The sequence below is a fragment of the Oratosquilla oratoria genome, chromosome 19 (assembly GCF_046742065.1).
Source record: "Oratosquilla oratoria isolate Oo_2021 chromosome 19, ASM4674206v1, whole genome shotgun sequence".
Taxonomy (NCBI): Eukaryota; Metazoa; Arthropoda; class Malacostraca; order Stomatopoda; family Squillidae; genus Oratosquilla; species Oratosquilla oratoria.
In genome coordinates, this window is record NC_134795.1 from 17,568,322 (window position 1) to 17,588,642 (window position 20,321).

At 39.3% G+C, this 20,321-nt stretch overlaps 1 protein-coding gene across 1 annotated transcript in view; it reads left to right on the plus strand.

The window, feature by feature from the left end:
* The window catches only part of Neos (nuclear receptor coactivator protein neosin), a 36,861-nt gene extending 28,813 nt beyond the window's left edge, over window positions 1–8,048 (plus strand). The window contains exons 8-9 of the mRNA XM_076202676.1: window positions 631–873; window positions 7,247–8,048. Coding sequence (XP_076058791.1) covers window positions 631–873; window positions 7,247–7,812 — 809 coding nt within the window. The 3' untranslated portion in view covers window positions 7,813–8,048. The remainder of the gene's footprint in view (window positions 1–630; window positions 874–7,246) is intronic.
* Window positions 8,049–20,321: the final 12,273 nt, after the last annotated feature.

Below are 20,321 nucleotides of genomic sequence, written 5' to 3' on the forward strand. Positions count from 1 at the left end.
AAAAATAATAAGATATTACTGATCTCCCATTCTTTACAAAGTCCCTCAATTCTACAGAGGTAATATATGATGTATTTTCATTATCTTCATCACCATTTGTTTTCATAATAGTGGATTTGATCATAATTTTCCTCAGAATTTTGGATGGAATATTTTATGCATGTTCGATGTCTTAAAGCATTGTTCACTTCAATGCACATAGAAAGTGAGCATTGGGAGGTAAATATTATTTTTTCTATTTCAGATAACATGGTTTTGTGCACATTCTAGGTTTGCTTCATGTGTCCACTTTTTTATAAGTTTGAATAAATGAACAAATGTTTGACATGTTACCAAAATTTTTCACAGGAATTGATAATTTCGGAGCATGTGAAGTCCTTGAGGAATCACACAGTAGGAATGCTACTCATACTGACCTTTTAGATCGGAAACTTGTGTGCATTTCAAATCAATCTTTTTTTAATATGCAGAAGAATTTTTGTAGCAATTGAAGAAGCCACATTGGGAAGAAGATACATTCAAGAGTCCTGCATCCATCTCTTGTTTATTTGATGTGGGTGAGCATTGTTTAAAGGAGTGACATCATTTTATATAAACAATTTGATAATGGAAGTCTTTCGTCCCATACAGAGCACCGCAACATGCCCGTAGAAGATGCTTTGCGTTTAGTTGAGGAAAATTTTGCCCAATATGTGAAGAAAACTCGACAGCGTATGCGTGAAGTCGTGCCCCGAGATGTTCGCAATTTGCTCTATGATTTACTGGAATCCCGCCCACTTTCTATGGGGGATCTTGACAAGATAATCAAGTACCTTAAAGAGAGGCAGAGTATGCTTGTTGATGATCAAATTGAACAAAAGAGAGAGAATGCAGGTAAGTTTCATGTCTTTGCCATGGGGAACTGTAGACCCACGAAGTTTATTAGCAACAATTTTAAGAGTTCAGATTCTTCTTTCCATTGTTGGAGAATGATTGACCTATTATTGAGTGTGGTTGTAATGAATGGCATTTGTTCTTGGATAGAAGAAAGGGTGTGCACAAATATTTGGCTCGGTGTACAAATGTATTTTTGCATGTGTGACTGTGGCTATGTGCATTTGTATGTATAGGTAGAGATTGAGATTGATAATCTTTTGATAGACATGAGCATTCATGTGGTGCTTAGTAATCTTTTGGTTAAAGTGAACATTTTTATGGTGCTGTAGTTAAAACAAGGACAAGCTACAAATTTCAGTGTATAGAAGACTGCAGCAGTATTTCTTGGCATAAAATGCTGTATGTGGAAATGGAAAATGTACAGAAGGTAATGTGCCTTACTGATGTCAGCATTGTCGGGAACAATTTTGTGAATATCGTGTACGTAGGTCACTGGCATTTCAAGCAACAAGCTATTGATATGAACATAACAATTTTTGCTCAGATAGCACTTCCACGTCAAACTTGTGTTAGGAATACCTGCAGATTTTTGCAAGGTATTCACAGAGCTGTTTAGAATATTGTTTCATTTAGAGCTCTGGCTGCTGCACTATGAATTATGAAAGCTGCGACTGAGACCAGAAGCAAGAGGTGATCACTGATTGAGCATTTTCCTTGATATCTTGAATGGTGTAGAATGAGTATCACGGGGCAACAATTTTAAGAGTTCAGATACTTCTTTCCATTGTTGGAGAATGATTGACCTAAATTTTGGGATTGTTCCGATGACATATTCATTTTTTACCTAAAAATTGTATGCCCTTTTCAGATATTTTTATTACATTTTTCAGTACCCAGTTTTCTGTTTGTAGCTCCGTAATTCTATTTGAAACGTTGAACATTGATAGGTGTGTGTGTGTGTGTGTGTGTGTGTGTGTATATATATATATATATATGTATATATATATATATATATATATATATGCATTTATGTATATATATATATGTATATATATATGCATATATGTATATATATATATATGTATATATATGTATTGTATTGGCTGCATGTTATTGTGGCAAAGTAGCATGCAGTTGATACTTAAGGGTCTATATGGGGTGCCCCTATGGACCAGAGCCACACATCATTTTGTCTGTGATAGAGAAAAACTCTGTACATAAAGAAATAATGACACTTTTATACAACAACTGTTCCTCTGTTATGCTGTCCCCCAACCCCTTGTCACTGTCCTGTACCATTTCTCTGAATATTCATTTCCTTTTTTTTTTGCCTACCTACCCTGTGGTGGGGGAAAAGAATACTGCCACCAAGTATTTCCACTTGAGTCATAAAAGGCGACAAAAAAGGGACGGGGGATGGGATTAGGAGTCCTACTACCTGTAGCCCCAAAAGGGGACATTCCTAAAAAAGAAAGTAAAGGCATAAGAGGGTCTGGGAGTTTTCCAACCAGTACCCTAAGGTTTGGGTCTTTTAATGTGCGTGGATGTGGTACAGATGAGAGTAAAAGGGAAGAGATAGGCAGTATGTTTGTGAGAAGAAAGATGGATGTACTGGCTTTGAGTGAAACTAAAATGAAAGGAAAGGGCAACTGTGAGTTTAGGAGTGTAGCTGGGAGGTACTCAGGAGTGAAGAGGGGATGAGGGAGAGAAGGGGTGGCTATACTAGTAAGTGAAGAGATAAGTAAGCGGGTAGTGGAGTGGAAGGAGGTGTCATCAAGGTTGATGTGGATGAAGGTGAAGCTGGGAAAGGAGATGTGGGTTTTTGTAAGTGCGTATGGGCCTGGTAGTGAGAAGAACGTAGAGGAAAGGGAGTCATTTTGGGTAGATATAAATGAGTGCATAGAGGGATTAGGGAGAAATGTCAATGTAGTTGTATCGGAAGACCTAAATGCTAGGGTAGGAAATGAACAAATTGATGGAGTGATTGGGAAGTATGGAGTTTGAGGCAAAAATCGTAGTGGGGAATTGATGGTGGAGATGTGTCTTGAAAGAGAGTTGATGATAGCAAATACAGTGTTTAAGAAGAAAGTCAAGCATAAGTACACATGGGAGAGGGTGGTGGATGGAAAGGTGGCAGATAGAGCGTTAATGGACTATATAGTGTTGACCAGGAGTATGGTAGGAAGAGTTAAGGATGTACATGTTCTAAGGGGAGAGAGTGGGGGAATATCAGATCATTTCCTAGTGGAAGGTAAATTGAGAGTGAAGAATAGGTGGAGAAAGAGGAAAAGGGCAGAAGGTAGGGAGGTGCTTAGAGTGAACTGCTTAAATGAGAAAAAAAAGGAGAATGAGTATAAGAAGAAGTTGAGAAGGGAGTGGGAGAGAGTAAAGGATAGAGTAGAACTAGGAGTGGAGGAGGAATGGGGATGGTTCAAGGAGGGAGTCATAAGGTGTGCAAAGATGGTGTGTGGAACAAGGAGGGCGGGAGGAAATAGAAAGAAGGGTGGTGAGTGGTGGGATGAGGAAGCAAAGAAGGGTGTAGAAGAGAAGAAGCAGGCATTCATAGATTGGCTACAAATTAGTACGAAGGAATCATATGAGAGGTACAAAGTAAAGAGAAAGGAAGTTAAGGATAAGATAAAGGAAGCAAAGAGGAAAGCAGATGTGAAATGGGGTAAGAGTATGACAGAAAATTTTGAAAGTAATAAAAAGATGTTTTGGAAGGAAGTTAAAAGAAGAAGAGGAGGCGAATCAAGTAGAGAAGAAAAGGTAAAAGGTGCAAATGGAGAGATGATAATGGAAGAGAAGGCAGTGAGAGAAAAGTGGGCAGAGTATTTTAGGGAGTTGCTAAATGTGAAGGGGGATAGGGAGGGAAAGGTAGTTGCAGTGTGAAGCACTAAGAAAATGAGAGTGATGAGTGAGGAAAATGGAGGAGAAATAGGGAAGGATGAAGTGAATGCAGCTGTTAAGATGATGAGAGCAGGTAAGGCACCTGGGTTGGATGGATGCCATGCAGAATGTCTGAAGAAAGGAGGTACAGTTATGGTGGACTGGCTGGTGAGGTTATTTAATGTTTGTTTAAGAGAGGGTAGAGTGCCAGAGGACTGGAGTGCCTGTATAATTCTGCTTTACAAAGGAAAGGGGGACAAGTGTGAGTGTAGTAGTTACAGAGGGATCAGCTTGTTGAGTGTAGTTGGGAAGGCTTATGGGAGGGTCTTGATTGAGAGGATTAGGAGAGGAACAGAGGGAGTAATTGGTGAGGAACAGTGTGGTTTTAGGACAGGTAGGGGATGTGTAGATCAGATTTTTGTGGTAAGACAGATATGTGAGAAAGCTATAGGAAAAGGTAAGGATGTTTTTTGGGCTTTTATGGATCTGGAAAAGGCTTACGACAGGGTAGACAGGAAGGCACTGTGGGAGGTACCGCAGATAAATGGGATAGGAGGAAAGCTGTTAAGAGCAGTCAAGAGTTTTTATGAGAGTAGTAGAGCTTGTGTTAGGATTAGAAATGGAGAGAGTGAATGGTTTGAGGTAAAGGTGGGACTTCGTCAGAGGTGTGTTATGTTGCCCTGGCTGTTCAATCTTTACATGGATAGGGTGGTGCGAGAGGTAAATGCAAGGGTAGTGGGTCAGGGGTTGGAGATGATTAAAGAAAATGGAGAAAAGTGGGATGTGAGCCAGCTGTTGTTTGCTGACGACACTGCGCTTGTAGCAGGATCAGAGGAGGGATTGAGGAAGTTAGTGACAGAGTTTGAGAAGGTGTGTGAAAGAAGGAAGCTGAAGATAAATGTGGGTAAAAGTAAGGTGATGAGATGTACAAGGGGAGAGAGTGACAGTAGACTGGAAGTGAGCATTAAGGGTGAGAAACTGGAGGAAGTGGATAGTTTCAGATACTTGGGTGCGAATGTGACAGGAAAGGGAGGAATGGGGCTGGAGGTAGAATGTAGATTGAGAGAAGCGAGTAAATGCCTTGGTGGATTAAAAAGTGTAATGAGAAATAGACATTTGGGAATGGATGCTAAGAGGAGGTTATGTGAAGGAGTGATTGTGCCAACAGCAATGTAGGGGGCAGAAACATGGAACATGAGAGAGGAAGAGAGAAGGAGTTTGAATGTGTTTGAGATGAAATGTCTGAGAAGTATGATAGGGGTTACTAGGCAGAGGTAGAAGGAGTGAATATGAGGGGGCGTCCTAGGATGAGATGGATGGATGGGGTGAAAGGGGCATTACAAAAGAGAGGAATGTCTGTGGAGGAAGGACAGGAGATAGGGGTGAATGGAGAGGGGTTGTGTATAGATGATGCTGTGATGCATGAGGGGAAGTGGGTGGTGGATGGGGGTGAGGAAGTATATAGGAAAAAAGAATTGACGCAGCCCGAAGGGATTTCTCCCCGTCTTCTTTTCTGCATGAGGGGATGGAGAGGGGGGTTGCCGAATTTATGAAACGGCCTTGCTGTGGATGTGCTATGTCTTGCGACACTGCTGCTGACCCAGGGCAGTGGGTAGGATGCAGGGATGACCTGTCATCCAGGAGGTGTAAAGATAAGAGGGAGGGAGGGGAGTGGAATATATAGGAAATGGAATGGGTGGGAGTGGTTTCTAATACTTTTTCTTTTTGGCTACCCCCCGTGTGGGGAGAAAAAGCCATTGGTATATGTATGTATGTAATTTTTTTAAACTGAACATGTTAGGCTTTCACATCATTTTGATGATTGATAAGAATATGCCACAGTAGCACATTTTGGAAAGGACTCACCAGTACAAATATTCAGACATTGATGGATAGATTCATGAATACTGAGTTACTCACCTTCATAAGTAGTTTCTGTTTTTTTACTTCACACCAAACCACGTGAGACTTGAGGACATTTATATACGTGTATTAACCAAGTTGTGTCACAGGACTGCAGTTGTGTCACAATATCTTGTCTCATTTTTTCCTTCATTCAGCACAAATTAGTTATAGATACATACCCCTTTACTCCCATTAAAACATGGGATTGGGTAGTGGGAGTAAAATGAAGATGGTATAGGAATTTATTTACTCTAACGCTGTAACCAATATGGTCTTCTTAAGACAGCTCCCAAAAAGACCGTGTTGCTTGCAATGTTAGAGTAAATTAATTTATAAACCATCATCATTTTCCTCCTACCACTCAATCTGACATTTATCTTTGCTTCTCTAAACATTAAAACATAGTTATACATCACTCCCTGGGACCAGTGATGGGTACCTGCTTGTCCTGCAAATCCCGCAAAGGTTCCCATTTTCTAAACCTTTCAACCCCCTCACCTCCCTCAGGAGGTGGAACCTTGAGGGGCTGACTCTTGGTCTTCTGATTGGGCCCAAGGTCTCTCTTTATCAACTTCATCTGCATTTCTTGTACTTTTTCAAACATAAGAGAGGTGATATCTTGTGATTGCTCTGCTCTCTCTACAACTTTCGACCAGTGATGTAGGAACAGTCCCACATTGATACAATGCAGACAATATTCCAAAATTTCTTCCCAGAGAGATTTGGGACCATTGAAAAACAAACTGGACCCCATAACTGTAGCTCTCTCCTTGTAGATTACAATTGGGTAGGTAAATATAATTAAAAACATACATATGTATATCACATGTACATACATGCATACATATACATACATACATGCATTCATATATACATACATACACATGTATATACATATATTTACCTCATGAAAGAGAAAGCTGGGGTATTGGACTGATTGATATATTTGCACATATTCCTATACTCCAATACAAATACATACTGTAGACCCCTTTCCCCCGAATAAGGTGTTGGCAGTGTCAAAACTCACACCTGAACATACTCAACAGATACATTTATTGTCTGTGTTCAGTTGTTGCTCTGTGGTTGTGTTTTATTTTGGTTTTGATTTGTTTGATATAAAACGTTTTGTGTAGTGTTAAAAAATTTTAAATTCACCCGCATTTGATAAGTGATCATTACTTGCTATTCATTCTGTCTCAGATTGCTTAAGATATGTAGAGATAGGTGTTATTGCTGTGAAGTTATTTTGGAATGTGCCTTTTATGAAGAAATATGAAATTTTACATTACAGATAGGTCAGTTAGGTATGATTGTTTATGTTCTGTATCTCTGGAAGCTTTCAACTATGAAAAACACAGAGAATTTTAGTTTTCTGTGACTCGTGTTCTTGTTGCTCTTTTATTTTACTCTCTCATCTCTTCTTAAGCATATTTTGATGGGAATGATTTTGGGATGTTAAATATAAGAAATCCATTTTCCCCCCCCCAAGACCCTTTGTTTTAAGATGTAAGCCATTTTGATGTGATTTTGTTTCATTTGATTAATTTGATATTTTGGGAAACTTACATTTCAGGTGCAAATTCCACCTCTATTAATGCAAGTATGGCCGTAACATACCCGGGCTATAATTACACCATCGCCACTACTGCCCCTCAATCAAGCCATACTTCAACTGTGGTTACCTCCACAACAATAAACACAGGTGTTCCTCCTCCTGGCCACTCAACAGTGGTGCCTCCTTATCAGCCTTACACTGCACCAGCTGTGAGCATACCTCCCACTTTGACGTTTAGTGCATATTCAGTGCCTCAGGCAATAACACCAGCCCCAGTGGCAGCACCACAGCCTTTAGGCTCTGCAGCGTCAAATGCAAAGCAGTCAGATCTGCAGGATAGAATTCTTAGCATGATGAAAGGAATAAGTACAGTCCCTACTGGAGTACCAGCTCCGAGTGGTGTTCCTCCACCCACAGGAGTGCCACCTCCTACAGGTGTGCCTCCTCCAAGTATAGGCTCCTCCCTGTGGGGTGCTTCTACGGCCCTAACGTCAAAAACAAGCACTATTCCTGCTGCAACTAAAGTGGGGCAAGGACAGCAGAGTCAGTCTTCCCTATTTGCAGCATACAACCCCTTCCAGTGAGGAGTCTTCAGCCCATTTATTTTCATTTCAAGCCCAGATGGAAGAAGTAAAGAACACGGAAGAGAGAAAAAGAAAAGAAAAGAAAAAGAAAACCAAATTCATGAGATGGGATGAAAGGCAATTTCTAGCCTTCTTTTACAGGATGTTACAAATGACTACATATCCACCCCCCTTCTCTCTCTCTCTCTCTCTCTCTCTCTCTCTCTCTCTCTCTCTCTCTCTCTCTCTCTCTCTCTCTCTCTCTCTCTCTCTCTCTCTCTCTCTCTCTCTCTCTCTCTCTCTCTCTCTCTCTCTCTCTCTCTCTCTCTCTCTCTCTCTCTCTCTCTCTCTCTCTCTCTCTCTCTCTCTCTCTCCTATCTCCCTCTCACTCTCTCTCTCTCTCTCTCTATCTCTCCTCTCTCTCTCTCTCTCTCTCTCTCTCTCTCTACTCTCTCTCTCTCTCTCTCCTCTCTCTCTCTCTCCTCTCTCTCCTCTCTCTCTCTCTCTCTCTCTCTCTCTCTCTCTCTCTCTCTCTCTCTCTCTCTCTCTCTCTCTCTCTCTCTCTCTCTCTCTCTCTGATCTCTCTCTCTTTCTCTCTCTCTCTCTCCCTCTCTCTCTCCCTCTCTCTCTCTCTCTCTCTCTCTCTCTCTCTCTCTCTCTCTCTCTCTCTCTCTCTCTCTCTCTCTCTCTCTCTCTCTCTCTCTCTCTCTCTCTCTCTCTCTCTCTCTCTCTCTCTCTCTCTCTCTCTCTCTCTCTCTCTCTCTCTCTCCTCTCTCTCTCTCTCTCTCTCTCTCTCTCTCTCTCTCTCTCTCTCTCTCTCTCTCTCTCTCTCTCTCTCTCTCTCTCTCTCTCTCTCTCTCTCTCTCTCATGCACACATGAACACATTTCTTCAGTATTTTAATTCATGTTCTCCAAGTCACTCTCCTTCATCTTATTCCTCACTTTATACCTACTTTTTCTGTCCTCTCTGTCATTCTCTTTCCTCTCGATGTTTTTCTGTTGTGATTACCCCCCCCATTATCTTTTCAGTATCTCCATTCCCCTCTTCATCTCCCATCTCCTCACCTTTCCTCCCTTGATTTGGTCTCTCTTCCACTTCCTCTCTCTCTTCTACTCCCTCTTCCTTCTTCCCCCCATATTTTCTCTCCATTCTCTTTATCCTTTTCTTCCATCCCCATTCCCTTCCACTCTTTCCTATCCCCTTCCTTATTCCTGTCTAGCTTTTGACCATGAACCCTCCTACCCTCCTGTTTCTTTTGTCCACCCTTCCCTCTCCCATTCTCTTGTACAGGACCAACAAAGCCCTTGCTGTAGATGTCTTGCAGGATGGATGTTGGAGAGTATTACCATTCCAGATGCCTCCAAAGTCCATCAGCACTCACCTCCACCCAGCTAGTAACCTTAAGAGGCTTGCACTTGGCAACTTGGCTTGTCCTAAGATCTTTTTCTATCATTTAATACTATTTTGACATATTTTCATATAAGGAGTGGGGGGACAATAATGGGTATTAGGAAGGGAGAGTTTTGCAAGATTGATGACAAAGAAGATCATCTCCCAGCTGGCCATCTTCATAACTTGTCAACACCCTCAATCTTTGGAGGTGCAGCCCTGAGGGACTGACACTTTTTATATCTGGGCCAAGTCCAAAGTCTTCCTTTTTCAACATTGGCCCTATTTCCTCCACCTTTTCACACAATAAGAGCTGCCAATAAGTGACTGTAAGCTGGTGACATGCAATTGTCCTACAGTAATACATCATAGACAACTGTTCAAAATTACTTATGAGAGAGAGCTATGGGAAAGTCTAAGGAACATTACAAAGACTGGGTTTCCAGTCACTGAAATGCTAACAACCAGTGCTTGCTCCACACTTCAGTGTACTACTTGGTGACAGATAAAGCCCCCTCCTTTCATACACAGAGAACACACAGTGATGCAACATTATTTTTTGTGAGAGATCTGAAATAGAACCTGGGGAGTAGCTGGCTGTTGCAGGACTCTGGGTTTCTGTGTAGAGAAGGTTCAGAAAGTTTGAGTCATCAATCCACATCCATCTTGCCCCTCTCCCCTCACCCACTTCCCCTTCTACTCACCCTTCTACTCAAACTCCTATTCCGCTATTCTGTCTTAGTCGTCTTTCCTCACTGGTCCTCCCTCCATTCATAGTTCTTTAGTTTTATTACAGTTTAGATATTTTTTGAAAGCCAGTAACCAATACTCTAGCCTCCTTTATGAGGCAAGATTTGGTATGCTTTCCAAAGAGAGCTGAAATGTGTCATAGAAATGAGAAATTTGCATTGCATTTTTTAAGGCTTTTAGTTTTAAGCTTTATTGTTATCATAATATTAGTACTGTTCATTAGAATTTTATGTTTGAATAATTACAATGGTCTGATTTGATGTTAATGTAATAGTGGATGATCATTCTTGGAATATATTTGAAATGTCATGGCTTGCATCCTCATCCTGAATCGCTGAAAAGACATTTGCAAGTGCAGCCTACGTCCCTGGTATAGATGTGCACTTTGCTGAAGTCTTTTATTTTCATTTTCTTTCTCAAGGCCGTTATTTCTGATAAAAATTTCGTGACCTGCCCTGCCTTTTATGGTATTTTTCTGTCGAGGTCTGCAAAGAGGTTGCATTCCACATTTAACAGATGGCTGAAAGATATCTTGCAATTTCCGGTTTTCGGAATTTTCTCTGGACATAATTTCGGGAGGAGTTCTTCCTCTGTTGTCTCATGGTCATTTCGAAGAACTGGAAATTTTCATGTGATTGCGTTTCATATTTGCGATTTTTTTCCAATTTCTCCATTTACAGGTAATTAGTAGTGGAAATTTGTAATTATATAATCAAAACAGTGTATGATTATGAAGAAGGATTTACAAGGGCAAATTTGGGAAATGCCCTCTACCATTTTGATTTAAAATGTGTAATAGAATAGGTATTGTTCCTTTAATAGAATCATTATTAACATACTTAGCTACAGCATACTCAATCAAAGTATTTCATTCTTCCATGCTAGCCTCCTGCAAGCATCATAGAAAATCTTACACTGGTTTTCTGCTCTCTACTAATATAAAGGGCCTTCTACCATAGATTTCATGATACATATGACTTGTTTTATTTTATTATTATTATTATCATTATTATTATTATTATTATTATCATCATCATCATTATCATTATTATGATAAGTTATTTAGTTATCATTGCTATTATTTCATTAATTGATTTATTTTCTTATGTTTTGCATTTATTTTTTTTCTGATGGGATTGTATATACACCATAGAATTGCAGGGTTGTAAATCTTTTTTGAGACACGTCATTTTTTTTTATTTTGCTTTAGAAGTGACATGTATGATATTCAAACATAGTTCTAGAATGTAGAGTCTAATTTAGCAATTCATTAATATGTGAATAAGAGATTCATCCTGCTGTAAATAATATACCATTTGGTTCACAGGGCTATTGTTTCAGCACTGATAGTACGTGACATTTCAATTTCACTGTTATCTTGTGTCAAGGTTCCATTATAGCCTGTATTCTAATTTTACGTATTTGATTTTTTCAATCAGTGATGGTGGCACCATACTGAATGCCTGCAAGAGTATTGTATTCATATGAGTGGATGTGTATATGTGTATGTTTGTGTCATGTACTAATACTCTAGTGAGGTAAACATCTTCCTTTCTTTACACCTGAGGAACCTAACCCTTCAAAGCTGAATAAAGTCATGGTTCGTTCATTAAAACTTAACCCCTAAGTGTAACAAATTTGATCTGCTGGGTAGTATAGGGTTACTTCAAGATACTTAACCCCTCTCTTGCCAAGAGGCTCTTATACACTGAATAAAGAGAAGATACTAGATTTTTTTGAAAAAAGTCTTGTGGATAGTAAATATATATATATATATATATATATATATATATATATATATGCAGGTAAGATATGTGAGGGGATGAAACTGGGAATAAATGTCAAGAAAATGAATACTTCAGCTCTGGCAGATACAGGAACAAAGCATAGTATGCTGGGTGCTTGTAAAACAGCTGGAGTATGGAAGAAAGTGAGGGGGGTTTAAGAAAAATTAAATGTAAACAAGATTGCACATGAAACAGCTGTATGAATATGAAGCAAGGGAGGCTGGAAGAAGAGAAATAAGAAAACTTAGGAGATGGAGGGAAGTAGTGAAGAGGAAATAATGATGGTTGAGGAAAGAAACCTGCTGATGTATGTTTGGATGAGTTTAGAATGAAAAGGAAAGGTGAAAAGAGAGCCAATAGAGAAAATATGGGAGTTATTGATAGAGAGGGTGGTGGAGGAATAAAAGTGCTATTGGATTGGATTTTTTACACCATAAAAAAGGGTGAGAAAATGAGGCCTTTCTGTTTACCAATTTTGGTTTAAGGATAAGCGACATTCAGTGGGTCATATAAACAAAGTATAAATTTGTTGATTCTTGCAGATATAGTTGTATGAAACAAACTGGATGAAACAATAGTGTGTGCAAAAATATAAAAACTATACATAAATTTAAGAGCAAACTAGACACTGTGAGATACAAAGATGGGACACCACCATCGTAGCTTGCCTTCCCGTAAGATACAACTAGGTACAGTTAGGTAAAATACACAGAGAATAGAAAGAAGTGACTTGTTGACCATCTACAGGATTATGAAAAGCATGGAAGTCCTTGATAGAGAAGACTTATTAAATTGGGATATGAGAAACACACGAGGACATGGAAAGAAGCTTAAAAAGGACAGTTATAGAAGAGACCTAAAAAAGAATAGCTTTCCCTACAATGGTGGATGTATGGAACAAATTAGATGAAAAAACTGTGTGGAAAAACAATACAAGAATTTAAGAGCAAATTGGATATGGAGAGATACAAAGATGGGACACCACGAGCCTAGCTCCCCTTCCTGTAAGATACAACTAGGTAAATACAACTACAACTATGTAAATACATACATACATGCATGCACACACAAACACTTGACAGAGAAGATTTATGAAAATGGGATATGAGAAAAACAAGAGGACCTGAAAAGAAACTCAGAAAGGGTAGTCATAGAAGAGATTTGAAAAAGAATAGTTTTCCTCAGAGTGGTAGATATCTAGGACAAATTGGATGAGGCAGCAGTTTGTGCAAAAACTATACAAGAATTTAAGAACAAACTAGATGCTGAAAGATACAAAGATGGGTCACTACAAGCATAGCTCTCTTCCTGTATAATAAAACTAGGTAAATACAACTAGATAATACACACACACAGGCATGGAAGTCCTTGACAGAGAAGACTTTTTAAAAGTGGGATAAAAGAAAAACAAGGGGACATAAAAAGAAACTCAAAAGGGATAGTTATAGAAGGGATCTGAAAAAAAAAAAAGTTTTCCACACAGGGTTGTTGATGTTTGGAACAAATTGGATGAAACAATAGTGTGTGCAAAAATCATACAAGAATTTAAGAATAAATCAGATATTGCGAAATACAAAGATGGGTCACTATGAGCATAGCTTTCCTTCCTGTATAATACAACTAGGTAAATACATATACACAAAAGATAAACTACTGGCATGGATGGAGAATTTTTTGCATGGAAGGAAAATGATAGTACTCAGAGATAAGGGTTCTGCTTGGGAAGAGGTGATTAGTGGAGTTCCTCAGGGATTGATACTGGCTCCAATAATGTTTGCTATTTATGTGAGTGACATGGACGAGGATGTGGACAGTTACATTAGCTTCTTTGCTGATGACACAAAGTTTTGAGAAAAGTGAGCACTGAAATAGACTGAGAGTTGCTGCAGAGATCTGAACAAACTTTGGGAATGGAGTCTGAAGTGGAAAGTGTACTTCAACATAAAAGTAGTATAATGGAATTTGGAAAAAGTAAAAACAGGATATCAGGACGATATAAAATCTGTGAAAAGGAAGTGAAGAAAAGGGGATTTGAATAAGACCTGGGAGTAATCATCACAAAGGACATGTCCCATAGTAAACAAATAAACAAAATTGTTGGAGAAACCTACAACTTGCTAAGGTAAATAAAAGTGGCATTTACTTACTAGGACGAAGAAATGGCGAAGAAAATACTAGTCACACTGATAAGACCAAGTGGAGTATGCAGCGACACCATGGTCACCCAGTACCAAAAAGAAAATAAGGAAAATTGACAGAATCCAAAGAACAACTACAAAGATGGCCCCCGTGCTTTCAGAACTGTCATGTGAAAAGAGATTGTCAAAACTGGGGTTACTGACCGTGGAACAAAGAAGAGAAAGAGAAGACTTGCTGATCATGTATAGAATCATGAGAGGTATGGAAGTCCTTGATAGAGAAAGACTTTCTAAATTGGGATATGAGAAATCCAAGGGGACAGGGAAGGAAGCTTAAAAAGGACAGTTATAAAAGAGACCTGAAAAAGAACAGCTTCCCCCACAGAATGTGTGGAACAAACTGGACAAAATGATAGTGTGTGCAAAAACCATACATGAATTTAAGAACAATTTAGACACTGCGAGATACAGAAATGGGACACCAAAAGTGTAACCCCTTCCTGTAAGATACAACCAGGTAAATACACATGTACACACACAAAGGAAGTAATGAAAGTGGGATTTGAAAAAGACCTGGGAGTAATTATTTCAAACGACTTTTCCCCTGATAAACAAATAAACAAAATTGTCGGAGATTCCTGTAACTTGCTAAGATCAGTAAAAATGGCATTTACCTATTTACATGAAGAAATGATTGAAAAAATGTTAGTCACACTATTAAGGCCTAGACTGGAGTATGCTGCAACATTATGGTCACCCAGTACCAAAAAGAATATAAAGAAAATTGAAAGAATCCAGAGAGCAACCATGAAAATGGCCCCAGCACTTTCAAACTTGTCATATGAAGAGAGACTGGCTAAATTGAAGTTACCGATTTTGGAACAAAGAAGAGAAAGGAGCGACCTACTGACCATCTACAGAATCATGAAAGGCATGGAAATACTTGATAGAGAGGACTTACTAATTGAGACAAGAGAAACACAAGAGGACATGGGAAAAACTCAAAAAGGACAGTTATAGAAGAGATTAAAAAAAAAAAAAAATCCACACAGAGTGGTAGACACTTGGAACAAACTGGACGAAACAATAGTGTATGCAAAAACCATACACGAATTTAAGAGCAAACTAGACACTGCGAGATACAAAGGCAGGACACAACGAGCGTAACTACCCTTCCCGTAAGATACAACTAGGTAAATACACACATTGGTCTGTTAGAAAATTAGAGAGTAGGAAACAGGACCCAATGAACATTGCTCCTTTCCAGTATACTACAATTAGGTAAATACATATACCAATGGCTCTCTCCTCCAACAAAGGAGTGTAACCAATAAACAAAGGCATAAATTCCACTCACACCCATTCCATCCCCACATACTCCACTCCCATCCACCCCACCTCCCTCCCTCCCTCCCTCTTATCATGGCTCCTCCTGGATGACGGATCATCCCTGCATCTCACCCACTGCCCTGGGTCAGAAGCAGTGCTGCAAGATACAGCACATCCACAGCAAGGCTGCTTCATTTAGTCGGCGACCCCTCCTCTCCGTCCCCTCGTGCAGAAAAAGAGAAGACGGGAAGAAATCCCTCCTTTGGACTGTGTTACATTATTTTTTCACACATACTCCCTCACCCCCATCCCCCACCCACTCCTTCTTATGCATCACAACTTCATCCATACACAACCATTCTCCATTCACCCTTATTTTCCGTCTTCTGTCCTTCCTCAACACACATTCCCCTCTTTACCAATGACCCTTTTACCCCATCTGTCCATCTCATCCTTGGTCACCCCCTCATGTTCACTCCTGCCTCTGCCTTCCACACCTCTTTTACTAATCTTTCTTCACTCATTCTTTCCCTGTGTCCAAATTTTCCCAATATTCTTTCATCAACCGTATCTCCCAACTCCCTTTCCACCTCCATTCTCCTCTTACTCAACCCAACTTAGTAACTCCTATCATACTTCTCGGGCACCTCATCTCAAACTTATTTAAACTGTTCCTCACTTATGTTCCATGTTTCTGCCCCATACAGTGCTGTTGGCACAATCTCTTCTTCATATAATCTCCTTAGTATCCATTCCCAAATGTCTATTTCTCATTACACTTTTTAATCCCCGAAAAGCATTGACTTGCTTCTCTCAATCTATATTCTACCTCCATCTAGACTCCTCCCTTTCCTGCCACATTTGCACCCAAGTATCTAAAACTATCCACTTCCTCCAGTCTCTCTCCCTTAATAATCACTTCCAGTCTGCTGCCACTTTTCCCCTTGTACATCTCATCGCCTTACTTTTACCCACATTTATCTTCAACTTCCTTCTTTTGCACGCCTTCCCAAACTCTGTCACTAACTTCCTCAATCCCTCCTCTGATCCTGCTACAAGCACAGTGTCATCAGCAAACAACTGGCTTATCTCACACTTTTCTCCAATTTCTTTAGCCTTCTCCAACCCCTGACCCATTACCCTTGCATTTACCTCTCGCACCACCCCATCCATGTATAAATTGAACAACCAAGACGACATAACACAGCCTTGGTGAAGTCCCACTTTTACCTGAAACCACTCACTCTTTCCATTTCTAATTCTAACACAGGCTCTACTATTGTAAAAAAGTCTTGACTGCTCCTAACAGCTTTCCTCCTGTCCCATATACCTGCAAAACCTCCCACAGTGGCTTCCTGTCTATCTTGTCATAAGCCTTTTCCAAATCCATAAAGGTCCCAAAAACATCCTTTTCTCACATACATGTCTTACAAGAAAAACCTGATCCATGCAACCTCTGTCCTAAGCCCTCACTTATATTAATTTATGAATAAGGAAAAGAATCAACACATGTTTGTTTATGTACATTAGTATTGGTAGGAAAGTCTAATGGAGGTTTATACCAGGAAAGTTGCAGTTAGGAATGGGATTTAGCTGTGGTGTTTTGGTTCTTTAGCTTTAGCATGGTGTCTAGAGGGTCACCAATTCATAAACAAAATTTTTCATGTCATGACAATAATGTCATACTCTTTACTACTGGGTCATTAAATAGTGTTACTGTTGCATGACCTGTAACTGCGGTAATTGCCTGTACAGTATAAATAAATATACTCCGTATTTGTGGAAGTGTCAGTTCCCCATTATCATTGCATCTTGTAAGGGTCAACACGTACAAGCCAAAGACGCTGCCTCAAGCTTCACTGACTGGAAACCTAAAACCCTATAGCACCTGACAGTTGTCCTTAAGTCCTCCTATAGATATTTCTAGGCAGAAATTTTGAACTTTTATCCGTGTTTTCTTAGTTTGGGACAGTTTCTATGTCACTAGCATGAGGAGAGGAACAGTTGCTAGCTCACCTTATGTTAAAAGGTGAAGGAAATAATAGAGATCTTTGGCACACTTAGGAAACTGTTAGTCCTTTGAGTTCCTTGGGGCTGTATGTTTTGATGAAGATAAGGTTATTGACAGGTTATGTAGACAGGTGGTTGCAAGAAGTTTCTTTGATGTCTGTTGTGCATGGCCACCATTACCAACAGGTAGTTTGTTATTGGACTCGGAAGCCAAAAGGTTGCAAAAATTCTAATTAGGTATGGGGGAAAAAATGATAAAATTCTAAATTCTATTATTTGTAGACACCATGCATAGCTTGATTGTTGTCTTTGGTGGGTATACATAATCGTGTTAACATTGCTGGTTGTGTTCACTGGGTTGGCTTGAATAATTGTCATTGGAAACAGCACTCTTTCATTAAGCAGAGTAGTTATGTGAACATAACTTCCATCATGGGAAATCCTACTCATATTCAGCATTGAAATATATTGTTTGGTCTTTTGTAGTTGATTGTTTTACTTCTTTTTCATACGAGATTATTCCTCTTGATCCACATTCCTACATAGTACATACTTTCTCAGGTTTGGTCAGGTTTTCATTCAACTTTTTATCACCATAGGATTCAGGCATGTTTGTAAGACAGCCATCTCTCCATCCCCAATTTTCATGCTTAACCAGCAGTTTTGTTAAAAGTTTTAGAACCTTGATGAAACACATGTTAAACTACAGCTTGTACCATATCCAAGAATTGTCTCCTTCCTTGGGAACATAATGTAGAGAGCTGTCTTTATGTGCTAATTTTGATGACTTTATCGTAGATACCAAAGGTTCTTTTGTAACTTAGTCAAATCACATATCCACATATATAGTAATGCCTTTTCATGATTGCTGTTCCTTATAGCTTAGTCAAATCACATACCCACATCATATGCAGGTAAAGCCTTTTCATGATTGCTAGGTATTGAAAACAAGGAGCTAAGATGAGAGGGAAGGTGGATGAGAGTGAAATGGGCGGGTGTTGGTGCATGGCTTTTGTCTTGGTTACCTTCCATATAAGGGAGAGGAGGCCCTTGGTATAGGTAGATTGAAAACCTTGAAAATGGTATTTAATTAGGTTATAGGATGTTAGAATGTTGTCCCACTAACATTTGTACTCAGGTGACCAAAAACATCGGCCTTTATCAGGAAAGCGTTTTTTGGCTGCAGTATATTTCACGATGTAGGGTGAAAACAGTTGAACTTGTAATTATGATAAGTGGCTGACATGGGTATGCTCCTGTGTCGGGCTGCCTTATGTTGTAGAGCTATCCTTTGACCACTTTGTTACGAAGGAAACGAATAAGACAGCTTAGTGGCAAGCAGCCTGTTTAAAAGAAAAAGTGCCGCCAAGTAAAGGAAGAATTAGCATAACCCTTGAGTGCAAAAGTTGTTTTTTGATTGATTGGTATGAAAAATGGCATGGCGATTCACCTCTACCAAAACTCATCCACCCAGATGCAGAGGTAAGCATGTCCTGAACAGTGTGAAATTGAACCTGGGGTTATTTGTTCATGTAGGACATTGTATGTTATGCACGACATATTTGAGAATAATCCCATGTTAAAGACATCAAAGACATACTATGTTGTATTCTTGCCTTCAATAAAAATCAGAGTGAATGAATATTCTATAACTTTTTAATAACTGTATATATGTATGTGTCTTCTTCTCCACCCCCACTACCCTTCATATCTGAGTGCCATGTTATGGTATTGGTTCTTTGTGTGCATGTGTGTGTGTTGAGGGAGGTTAAGTACTTGCTGACCCAATTAAATTTGGTGGACCTTTTGAAACTTAGTATTTCCTCCCGTCTTCTCTCCTTCATCTATCATGATCTGATGTTGATGTCTGGCTTGCTTGCCAACTGATTGTGCTTGGTGATTTCACTTTATGGTTTCATCCAGTGAATATGGCTAATGGTTTTGCCAACAAATTTACAATCTTACTCTTAGATTGAGGATTGCCATACAAACTCAATCTATGGGTTTGCCATATTACATTTTGATTTCATATAGTAATTTTGTCATGTAGATTTCACACAAAAACTGTATCTTCAAATTTGGTTTGACAGTTGCTGCTTAAAATTTCTCATTACAGTTTTACCTAATGATTTTGAGCTATACTTTTAACATACAACTTAGCCATATGATTTTGCCATAGAATTATCATTATGATTTTTCCTGTTTTCTTTTTTAATTTTTGAGAATGAGATCAATGTAATGGATGAAAAGGGCATTGGATGTCTTTGGAATGTCTGTTGAGTAGGGATGGGAGAATGCAAAACAAATAGGAGAAAATAGTAGGGAAATTTTGAATAAATAAAGGGATGGTGGAGCTTGAAAGAATATTCATCTCATCTGCTGCATAATTTGTTTTTGATTGGATGGGGAGAGAGGTCATCACAAGGTGAAGTAGTGGGAGGTAAACCAGCTTGGGCTGTCAGGCCTTGCTGTGGAAAAAAAAACTTTGCCGTTTTACATTTCTTTTGACCCAAGCATTGTAGTAGGATTCAGGGCAACCAGTTATCTCCAAGATGCTGAAGTGAGGAGGGGGTTGAATTAGTTTGTGTGTGTGTGTATACAATGACTTGGCAACCCTCCCTTGTAAGGGGGAAAGGATCTTTGAGATACTGTATGTATTCTTAAGAATCAAACAGTTTCTCCAAGCCATTTCATATGCTTTTGCATGATGATTTCAGAGATTTCACTCAATGATTTTGCCAAATTATGTTTTGCCTTGCACTTCCATCTTTAATTTCACTTACCAGATGTAATCTACAGCCTTGCTTAAAGCTTTTGCATGGCTGTAACACTTTAACCTTTAATTTCACGTAACACTTTTATTCTACAGCCTGTTTCACTTTCCAGTTTTGCCTTACAGTTGTACCATACATTTTTGTCCAGATATCTCACTAAATTGATTTGCCACATGATATGGCATAATGGAAAGTGGAAAGTGTAATCTCTGCCTAGTTTTAAGTGGAAGGAGTGAAAGGGACATGTGTTAGGGGAGTGAGTGAAAGGAGCAAGGAAGCTCCTCTCCTGTGCCAAACAAACTTCACTTTGTGGGTTATGGCTGAGGGATTTAGTTGATCAACCCTTCTAAC